At 36.1% G+C, this 11,136-nt stretch overlaps 1 protein-coding gene across 2 annotated transcripts; it reads right to left on the reverse strand.

The window, feature by feature from the left end:
- Positions 1–4,619: 4,619 nt before the first annotated feature.
- On the reverse strand, positions 4,620–10,936 carry KRT222 (keratin 222). 2 transcript variants are annotated; one of them, XM_009696312.1, is made up of 6 exons: positions 10,841–10,936; positions 8,621–8,749; positions 7,629–7,849; positions 6,495–6,571; positions 6,205–6,310; positions 4,620–4,833 (listed from the first exon to the last, which is right to left on the reverse strand). In XM_009696312.1, exons 1-6 carry the CDS (start codon positions 10,934–10,936, stop codon positions 4,620–4,622), a joined length of 843 nt encoding a protein of 280 aa, XP_009694614.1. The 2 variants fall into 2 exon arrangements, with proteins under 2 accessions (XP_009694614.1, XP_009694613.1); XM_009696311.1 differs by having other exon boundaries at positions 6,205–6,333; positions 6,491–6,571.
- Between the last annotated feature and the right edge of the window lie 200 nt (positions 10,937–11,136).

Below are 11,136 nucleotides of genomic sequence, written 5' to 3' on the forward strand. Positions count from 1 at the left end.
AGCCTGTGGAGAGGTGCGAAGGAAGGCTGGTCATAGGGGCTACGGGAAAGACCCTAGGTTATAAATTTCTGTAGATAATTTTGAACTAAATCAGACTGACCAACTCAAACACTTAGATGCTGAATCACAGAGGGTTTTGAATTACAGAGTAGACTGGAAGCAGTGGAATTACCCAGAACAATTTCTTGCAGAAATTTGTGAAGGTATCGCACACGGAGGTAAAAAGCTTTCAAATATAAAATACGGTACGCTATGTGGCTCTGAGTGTGCAAAGAAGAATTTCAGACCTCAGCATTCGGCGTAGGATTCTTTTATACAGAAAATTGTTAAAGTGACTGAATTAAATATGAAAACTTAAAGTTTGGCATTGAAATCCTGTCATATGGCTAGTCAGATAAATTTCTAGACATCTGTGAAGGAGGATTTTGGTGGATCTGGTGAATGAGCCAGCTGAAGGAAAGCCAAACAGATGATACCTACCTAACCCAAGGTGAATAGAAGAAAAACTAACTGAATGTGATGCCAAGTTGCTGCAAGTTAGGCCCATTTCTTGTTGATGACTACAGTTTATCTAGCCTATTTTGCTTTTGTTCTTAAATAAGCATATTTTTATGAACAAGTAAAGAGACAAGAACTCTGCCCTCATCTGCCCACAGTGTGTGCTATCTGTGGCCACAATGGAAATTTGTTGACATGCAGCAGAATAATCTGTGACTTCGATTTGATAATTAAAAGAAAGTAAGAATTGAAAAGATTCCTCAGTCAGCCAGCCAAATATGCCTCTTTAGTCTATCAGTTTCACCTGTGTGGAATATTTGTAAGAAAAGGTGAGAAAATACTTGTTAGAGGTGAAAAATAATCTGTTTCTCTCCCTTAGATTTGACTGCTTCATGCATTTCATCTCTAGTTTATTAATAACATGGTTTTGTTGATAGTTTTAAAATGCACTTAATGTTGATAACGTTAGAATAAATTCTAAATTTGCGCAGCTTTTTGAAATATTTATTACGGTGTTCAAAGTGAGTTTGCTGATACTCCCTTTCCATGCTAATAGTTCTGAATCATGATACGTGTTTTCAAAGCCAGCAATGTATTCCTTACTTTGTTTTGTGTTTTTGTTTTTTACTTTTCTATTTGCCTAATTTCCACGTTGTGATAGTGAAAGGTTTTGCCGGTGTACACTTTTTAATATACTGTATGACATAAGTAGTTGTACTGATTTAATAGGATTGTTTATACTGCATCATACTAACCAGGGGGCTCTAAATAGTTGGCTCTTATCCAACTGTTTTAATTAGCAAGAGTTTCATGCGCTTTGTAATGAGGACATATATTCATTGGAAAGTAGGTTGAGAAAATGAAACTCCTTTTTCTGTCAGACATTTGCAGGTATTAGATGGCAGTAGCTCAGCTGGCCTGAATTTAATTAGCAGCACAGAAGTGAAGAATTCTTTGCCATATTATCAAGCTTCAGTGTTATATTTTTTAATTCAGCTTTAAAGTGTCCTAAAATCCAGGTGAGATGTTATTGTGAATACTTCTTCCTATGCCTGTGTGGAGTTCACACTGACACTAGTGGAAGTTTGTGTAGTTTATGAACAAAAGAGTAAGCTCTTTATGTTTGAAGAGATGGAATTTGTGAATAATGCAAAAGATACATATGTACTGTAAGGGGACAAAATGTAGTTAAAACCAGGATGCACACTTAGAAGCAGGTCTAGAGTAGCAGCAATTCTTAATGCAGCTAATGAAGTCGGCGTCAGGAAGTCCCACATGAAGAAAATAGCCTTGAACAGGCAAGAGGGGGCTGCCTGCAGCATGTGGTGTGTTAACAAAAACAGCTGTTAAACTGCAGTCTTTTTTTGTTTTGTTTTTTTCTCCTTAGAGCATCAGGTTTCATGATCATAAAACAGTATGACTGGGTTTATGCCAGTTGTTTCAAACTTCAAACAGAAGCTGTGTATTTCATGAGCAGTTGAGTCCAGTGTTAAACAATGGCAACTTCTGTGGGTGGAATAAATTTCTCATCACAGGATGGCTCAGGATGTTCTTGTGCTGTCATTGGGGTCAGGTCATTGTATGGATGAAATAACATACGTGAATAAGGTCAACATTTTTTTCTAGTTCCTTAATATGCCAGACAATGTTTACTATAGATACACAGTAATTTTTCTCTTCTAAAATAACATGGAGGTTGTAGGGCAAGGCGAAGTCAGGTATGTGTTCTGTACTATGCTGGATGAGGTTTCTGTCATTAGGAAAAAAAAAATAATCTAGAGTTAACGCTAGAGAAGATAATACCCCAGGAAGTACCATAGGTCAGAGAATAAGCCAAACACCCCCTGGTTAAAGAAAAAAATGTATCTGTGAGTAAGATTATTCCATTACTATTTACTGTAGAGGTGGCAGTACCTTCCGTGTATTTGTACAGTAATTTTTATATGCCTATGCAAGCTCTTCCTGCATGAGGAAATCCGCCTAACCAGTTTTAAAGGTATATGTATTAAGCTAAGTTTCTGTTACATATTTGCTTGCTATTTCTCTTTGCCTGTCAGCTTATCTTTTAGATTGTAAACTATGTATCCCAGATGCTGTCTTCTGTTCTTTCTTGTGCCCTACTCAGAACAAAGGACTTTAGGTCTAGTCAGGGTTACTGGATTTACCAGAAAAAGAGTAATTTTTGTAGCAGGAGGACACTCACCTTACATGTTATGATAAAGCTCCTTAGGGAATTTGTGTCTTTCTAATTGTAGAGGAGAGCTTAGAAAACACTTGGTTGCAGCACTACAGATTTTCTTACCTACAACTTTTATTTTGTATTTTTCTGTTACTTCTTTCCTTTTAAGGTATACACATTAAAACTCACAAAATATGCGTGGGCAAACTCAATTTTAATACTTTTTTTATTGTAATACTATAATTTACTTTGGTAAATTCGTATCCCTGTTTAAAGTGCCTTAAAGCAATTAAAACTTAGTTTAAATTCAAGTATTGTAAAATGTACAGAGTATAAGCACAAAAAAAAGCTGCATAGTGAAAATACTAGAGCAGGCTAATACATTCAGGATGCCAAATACTCAAGTATTAACAACACCAGATCAGTATCAAGGTTAGTGATAATTAGCCAGCTTCATACAGTAGATATAGAACCGTGGGCAATATAAATGCATTGTTCTTACCATTAACAGAAGATAGAAGCATAACTTAACACAGAAAGAATTTGTAGTATCAGTTTTTGTAACACATGCCGTTAAGTAATAAGGCAAATACTGACACTTAAATTAATCTTTTACATGCTGCTGTGAATCCAGCAAATATGGTATGTGGTTTTTGTAGATTCTGAGACCCTGCAATCTCAGTGATTTTGGTGAGAGTTTCTGACATCCATGCCTCTTAAAAATCCTCATAAACAATCATTCTTATCTTAATACAATTTTGTTTGAATTTTTGTTTGAAATTTGTCTCATAATGTTATAAAGAAGTATGTCTGAGTGTGTATTTCTGTTTTTTTCTGTGTACCGATGCAAGATCATCTACTGTACTTCGTATTTTCCCATAGCTACTTTGAGTAGTAGCGGGGGATACTTAATGGTATGGCAGAATTTTACTTTGAATAGGTAGCCCTTATTTTGTCCATTTAATTTGAAGCTATAGTAGTTGCACCTAGTATAGTAGTTGCATAACAGTGACTTGTTATGTGTACTAGGTCAAGAGCATAACTTACCTATAGGATTTGTCAGAAGAGGAATTTGTTGAAGATATTTTAATTCACATTGTTATAATATACCAAATTAATTGAATACTAGCATTAAAATGTTTGATTGACTCCTTACATTGAACATTGAAGGGTATAATTTTACTTGCTATGGCTAAGAAAGCTGTAGTATAGATATGTGTGAACAAATAAAAGAATGATTGATTTCCAGAGGAAATTACTGCTTCAAACTCCGTGGATCAATATGGCTAAAATATTACTGGTTTGTAACAACACTTTTAAAAAATGTGTGTATAATTATATAAGGGAAAGACATTTTTGCTCAGTTGTTGTCTAAAAAAAATTTAAAAATAACCGCCACTTTTAAAAGAAAATTCTTTGTTAATAGTTAATGTATTTTAAAAGCATCTTTGTATGTAATTTCTGCTGTTAGAAAGTGTTTTTTTAAAATATATTTCAAGAAGTATGACAGTTGTGATATAAATTACTACAAGGATTCATCAGTCATTCCATGTATGCAATATTGAATAATTAAGAGAATGAAATATGCATTTCATTTCCAGAAAGAGAAAACAAGTTCTCTTTTACAAAGGCAGGATATGTCAAAGTATAAAGTTATAGTTTAATTTTTTTAATATTTGGTGAAATACTACAAAACAACAACAATAATGAGAAAACTAAAGGGCTGCACCCAGAGTATAAAACTAGTAGAAGTTAGGTTTCTTGGAATCTTAACTTTCTTGCTCTTCTCCCTTTCTTTTAAAAGACTTGTATGTTTTTATTGTATTAATCAAAGTACTTAGTAAGATTTTGTAGTTTTAACAAGATAGCAGGCTGTCTAAGTCCATCTACAATTTATTTCCAGAGCCCGTTGGAGATGAACTTTGGGTTAATTTGCTGTAGGTTAAGGTTTGATAGAAGGAATACTGCAAGATCTCCTCATTACCAGCCTGACTTCAATGTCGGGAAGAGTTTTCTTTTTAGTGTGTAAGCATCCTTCATCCGTTGCTGCTAGGTGGAGATCAAAGCGCAATGAAACGGATTTTTTCCTTAAGCGAGGGTTGTCCTTAAAGAAAGAACCTTCCCATTCTTTAATAACTTCATCCACTTTCTCTGTCCTGAAACAATAAAGCAAATGTATTTATGATCCTGTAGGCAATGTGAATTATCTATCTTCAGGACTGCTTTTGAAATGTGGAGAAAAATTGTGTAATAAAGTGTTAAGTTATTTTAGATGGGTACTGAGACACCAGAATTTTTCTTTTTTAACACAGGTTCATTCTCCAGAAAAGCTAAATAAAGGGTGAGAGTTCATTATATTCTTGGGTTTGTACTTTTAAGTAGACACAGATACAAAACCACTGCTCCAGACACATCAGGCAGTTTGTTTCCAAGGAGGAAGTTTGGAATCCAAGCTCAAAAACTTTGCAAGAAACCTCTGTACTATAGTGGGCAGGACAGAATTCCTGCATCTGAAAGCCTTCGAAATAGGGAGGACAATCTAGTTCAGATCCAAACCTCAGAACAGAGATCTACATTAAATTAAAAAAGAAAAAAAAGTCAGAAATAAAATACAGAGAATTGAAAACCCAGCTGATTCAATAATGTTTAGGTACCCAAATCCTATTGATTTAATCCTCTAAGTATGTGTTAGGATCTGGATCTAAAAGTCTGACTCTGGGGCCCTTACTTGGGTAGACTACACTTTACCCAGCCAAGTAGCCCCATGCCAATCTGGCTGGCTGTGTAAGATGAATAAAGCTTATGTATGAAAATAAGCTTCAGGTATGGACTGTGTATCATGGACCATATGATGGCATTAATCTTTCATCTGAATTTCTACATGTTTTCAACAGCTGATTACAGTTAAGTATTAGTGACACAGTACACTATAGCTTGTTTTAAATGTAATGTTAAATGCTAGCCTACTAAAGAGCTTAAAGAGCAGCAGGAAAAAAAAAAGAATGAGGCAATCCAATACTATTAAAGTAATTTAAGGTGAATAGTACATACTAACAGACTTTCACATGCCCACTTAGGAGCCAAGCTCTCTGTTCCCTGTTCATAATTGGTGAAAAGTAAGAGTTGCCAAATAGCAAGTTAGAGCAGCCAAGCCTGAATTTATGTGCATAAATATGCCCCAGAGGGACTCTGCAAACATGGTATGGGCTCTTTTGCTTTCAGCCCTATCTAGATGAATTATTCATAGTTTCATTCTTAACAGAAATAGAAATTACAAATCAGAAGCATCATCATGATATTGTTAGCTTATGAAGTAAATGCTAATAAAAAGAACTTTTAAAATTTAATGTATTGTTAAAACATGCCATTCAATATACCTTCAAGAACTCTCACTGTTATTCTGGAGCTTCTTGGCTGTATGGGCATGATATAACAGACAGTAAATAAAGGAAAACTCAAAGCTACTGAAATGTAATGTCCACCATTTACTTTCAATTGTTATTTTTTTAAATTCATGTTTAGCTTACTGTACAGTGCCATGAGCTTCAGCGCTTTCCTTCATAATATTTCCATCTAGGATTGCTTGTTTTGTCATCAGTTCCATCTTCTCAGTTTCGTGCTTCTTTACACCATCTGTAAAAGAAAATGCAGATAGGCTAGGCATGCAGAAGAGTAAGGTCAGGATGCAACACCTAGAGGTATTTTTCCTTCTGCTGCATTGGAAGATGATCCTTTTGTAATATCCAGTAATTTGTCAGCAGTTAGGAACCTCCTTTAAGGTCATAATCCCCTGAGAGAAAAGGGTCTAAAAACTCACTTGAAGGCAGTGTGAAGGCAATCTTGCTAGTGGTAGGCTTTTTGTCATCCTTCTGGTCAGGTACAGAGCAACGAAACCTGCAAAAATAAGAATTATTAGAGTCATTAATGATATTGAATTACTTTAATCCAAAACTTGTCTTACGAACAGCTATGAAAAATTTAAAAATATGAGAGCGATGAGAAGTTCTGTTTGATTGTAGTAACTATTTGTTAGGATTTCTCATTCTGAGTATAGAACTCAAGAAACTTACTGAAAATATCTGTGCAATTGGTTCATTATTTTTGGACAGTTTTTAGTCAGTTTGTTGTGTGCTAGGAAGAGTTATTTAATTTTATTAGTACTGAATTGTATTTTCACAGAATTAGAAGCATTAAATCTGAAACTGACTCCCCTGTTTGGAATTTTCTTATGCAGATGTGTGAGATTCCTGGACTGAAACTCTCCCTTTCTGTAGAAAAGACTGAGGGAGGCAATGTTCCACTGAAAGACTTGAGAGTCGCGTGTCTGGTTTTGTTAAGATACCAGTGCAAGCCATGATATTTTGCCTTTTCTGTATCCTCCTTGTTGTTTACATCTGTAAAGCTGCCTCTTTCATGTCTACATTTCCAAATACTGGTGCTTGTGTACCAGGGAAAGGGCAGACATGAAGAGTTACAACCACAGCAAAGTGTCACTGGAAGGCATGTTCTTAAATACCATCCTGATGTGTGCCTTAACACACTTTGAGTGATACCGAGTAGTATGAACTCCACATGCAGACGGACATCTGTCATGGGATGAGACATGAACTCCTCTCCCAGAACTTCACGGGTGTGGACTTGCTTCATCAATGGTCTGAGACAAACAGAACCCACATCAGGCAGCGAATGGGGTACAAAGTCTACGTCAACACATGGGGCCTCGAGTGAGGGTGCATTAAGCGTGCTATTATCTGCAATGCCTCGTGGAGATACTCTGACCTCCAGAAACCGTGGAATCAGTGAAGTTAAGTTACAACTAAACCATTTCTAAGGATTTTATACTGTAATTCTTTTAATGATTGGTTCATATATTTACAATTCTGATGGTTATTTCAATGAGAAGTTCTGAAATGGAAGATAAATCTGTGTACTTTTCCTCTACAGCAGGTACCTGTTCTCTTCTTGCTCAAGCAGACTGCGATATGTTGCGATCTCCTCCTCCAGTTTCATCCTTGTGTTCAGGAGAATTTCATGCTCTCGAAGCTGTTTCTCAATACCTCTTCTCACTTCCAGTAGCTCCTTCTCTAAGCATTCAATCTCAGCTTCTAAATTTTGTAGTTGCATGTGGTACTGCTGCTCTGTGGCACGCAATGAACGTTCCAAACCCTTTTCCTGTGAAATTGAACTCATATGTTAAGATTTGGAAAGTATATGTGTAAAGATGTTATATGTACTTTTCATTAACAATCTGTGTATTTTTACACGGGTTCTTCTAAGTATATTCTTTAGGAACAGGAGTAAAACTTTCAAGATAACACTTTTGCTGAGAAATTTTCCAGTAAAATCTGTAATAATTTAAGACAGGATAAGAAAATGTAGCCTTTTGTTGTACCAGCAATCCACTACCATTGTTTTCACAGGTCTCTGATTTTACCTGTTTGGTTGAAACGATACCCAGCTCAGTATTGTACGAAAACTGAGTGGTCTGTGTGCTCTTGTAGCTTATCTATATTACTGAATTCAGTAAATTCCTGAAAATATATCATGAATGAATTGATAAATTTGGTCCACACATTCAAATAAAGTTATAAACCTGATGCAAATTGGTTAGGCAGAATGACCGGGACCTTAATAAGGGAGTATCATGCAAATATACGTTTGGCAGGTGTGAAAACATGACAAGATGTTTCTATTGAATGGCAGATCCTGAATCAAAACACATGATACCCTTCAACATGAGCCAATGACTGGGTTATTGCTTGTTGGTTAGTGCTCTGTGCGACGAGCTGAAAGTCCACTGCAAAGATATGCATTTCTCTCTGTCTTGTACTTCCGCTGTATAGTGGATGTGATTGTTACAGGAACTGAATTGTGGAATAGTTTACATCAAGAAAAAGATGGATTTTCTCCAGGAGATTTCAAGTTTCATTTTATGATGCTTACCACAGCGTGGAGAGATTCAATTTCAATCTGCATGTGGTGCCACTGCCGTCTCGCTTCACAGAGTTCTGCTCTGGCTGCCTTTAGTGCTTCTGCATCTTTGTCCATTCTTGTAATTGTAGCTGCTTCTAGCTACAGGGGATGTAAAAAAGATAACAATATTAAAAAATATTCAAATAATAAAAATAGATACCTTAATATATCTAGTTGGGATTTTTTAAGTCATATAAATTTGTTAAAGCTAACAGTAATGAGTTAATATTTTATGTACCATGTAGATGAGAAGCCCTTGCCCTGCTGTGTTTGTTGGGAAGTAGTTGGCCACATCTTTATCCCTATCAAATTTGTTGTAGAGGAATTCCCATTCAAATTAACCAGTTGTACTGAGATCCTACTCACCTCTGGAGTAAATGGGCTTAACTTCATGGAAGTTAGAGGAACTGCAGTCAGTTCAAGCTTCCAGGTTTGACTAAGGTTCTTTGTTTTTAATGTATTTTTGATTTCTAAGAACAGCTTTAATGAGAGGGAGCCCTTTTGAGTGGTTGCATGAATATATCACAGTTGACTATTGCTGTAATTATGTTTTTGCCTGATCTAGTCATTGACTAGATTTCAGATTGTCATTTGAGAGCAAGTACCTCCATTCATTGAAATATGAATTCCATCTTTATCCAAATCTACAACTTTTCCTTGTCCTCTAAGGACAGGTTATTTAAGGTTTACCCATCACAGGGAGGAAAAATTAGCATGTTCTCTGAGTGTATGCTGTCACCTCTGTTAAATGTGACACTTCAGAAGTGCAGTGCCTGTTCTAAGCTTAATCCCAATCTAAAATATTATTTGAGATAATTTGCCACCCTTAAGGCTGAAGCTTATTCTTAGGAAAAAGGAAATAGTTGAACAAGCACTGTATTGTGTTTGCAAGAAAATGTGGATTTTTTGCTTTTTTTGAATCCTGTTAAAAGTAGTTTTTTTAAGCCAATCCTGAGCATGTGTGGGGTCATTTTAGATTGGGCTCATCTTTGATTTGGATAATATCTTCATGCATTTAACTTCTAGAATGATTGTTTTGCTTATGAAAGTTATTTTTCCTTTTTAAGTTTTACTGCAAGTGGTGAAGGTACCAAAAGCACTTGAAACAATACATGTTCTTTTGCATATTCTACTGCTTTATGTAGGTTCTTATGATGCCATCAACTCTGAGAAAATAAACTCTTTAGTTCAGGTCTTATGAAGCAAGTCAATTAAGTTTCTTTTTTCTCCCATAACATACTGACCTATTGTCATTTTACCATGCCATCATTTTGGTGAAAAATCTAGATTTGGCTAATCCACAAGTGAACACTCAGTATTCTTTGCTTACCCTTTTTTGCCTGGGTACTGCAGAACTTATGTGACAAGAGTATATCAATATATATTGGCTGCTTTGTGCCAAACACAAATATAAACTTAACTATCTAGTTTATAGCTGCTGTGTGTCATTGGATTACTGTGTAGATCAGCCAGATTGCAGCAGTAGTCTGGCCTGTGGTTAAAATAAACCTTCAGAATTTCTGCAATGCCTAAGAAGTACAACAAGGTGATATAATACCTAATTTTCACCCTGGATTTCTTGATGTTTGATGGCCGAATATTGTTTTGCCGTTTTATTTCAAAGTTCAGTTGGGTTTTAGAGATGTTTTGCATGTAAATCTGTAACAGTAGCATTGTGTGTTGATAACATTTAATCAATCTGTATGAAAGAACAAATTATATTTGCTGAAGAGTATAACAGTTTTACTGTGGATAATATAAAATAGTTCCTGAAAAGGCAGTTTTCTTTAATGTAGGTGCTAAAAAGGGTAAAGCTTTCTCTATATAAATGGATTCTTTACATTGCCTTTGATTTTCAAGATTCTCTTTTCCTCTGGGATAACTAAATGGTGCTAGAGGTTACCATGTTACAGCATATGCCATCATCCTTTAAATCATAACAATATCACTCTTGCAGGTACAGAAAAACATCCAGATGAATTACAGCATTCGTTCAGTGTGAATTTCATACCCTAACCAAAATCTATTTCCGTATCTTCTAGTTCACCTCTTACTGCAGTAAAATCCCTTCCCCAATAATATGCTGCATTGAAAAGGAAATACTGTACCTCATAGAGGCTGAGGGAGGAATTGTATAGACAGGGATTGTCTCCTTACTCTGGAAGGTGTATGGCTGTATGCAGTCATTACCTGGGTCCTTGCTGAGATGACGGTCTTTATCTGATTTCTGGTGATGAGCGTTTCATACTTTGCCCTGATCTCATGGAGGAGCTGGGACAGTTCCATTCTCCTCCCATCCTCCACCTTGGCTAACCGAGCCTTAGTGATAGGATGAGCCGGCTGCTGCAGAGCCTTCCCTGCCTCCAGCGAGAGGAGAGAGAGAGTACGGGCAGATTTTAAAGCTGCAGAGCTTGATTTTTGACGAAGCACTGGAAGGTCAGAGGCTTCCTATCGTTTCTAAAAGCAAGTGTAATAAAGTAAAGGTC

Source organism: Cariama cristata, unplaced genomic scaffold (genome assembly GCF_000690535.1).
Source record: "Cariama cristata isolate BGI_N322 unplaced genomic scaffold, ASM69053v1 scaffold46562, whole genome shotgun sequence".
Taxonomy (NCBI): Eukaryota; Metazoa; Chordata; class Aves; order Cariamiformes; family Cariamidae; genus Cariama; species Cariama cristata.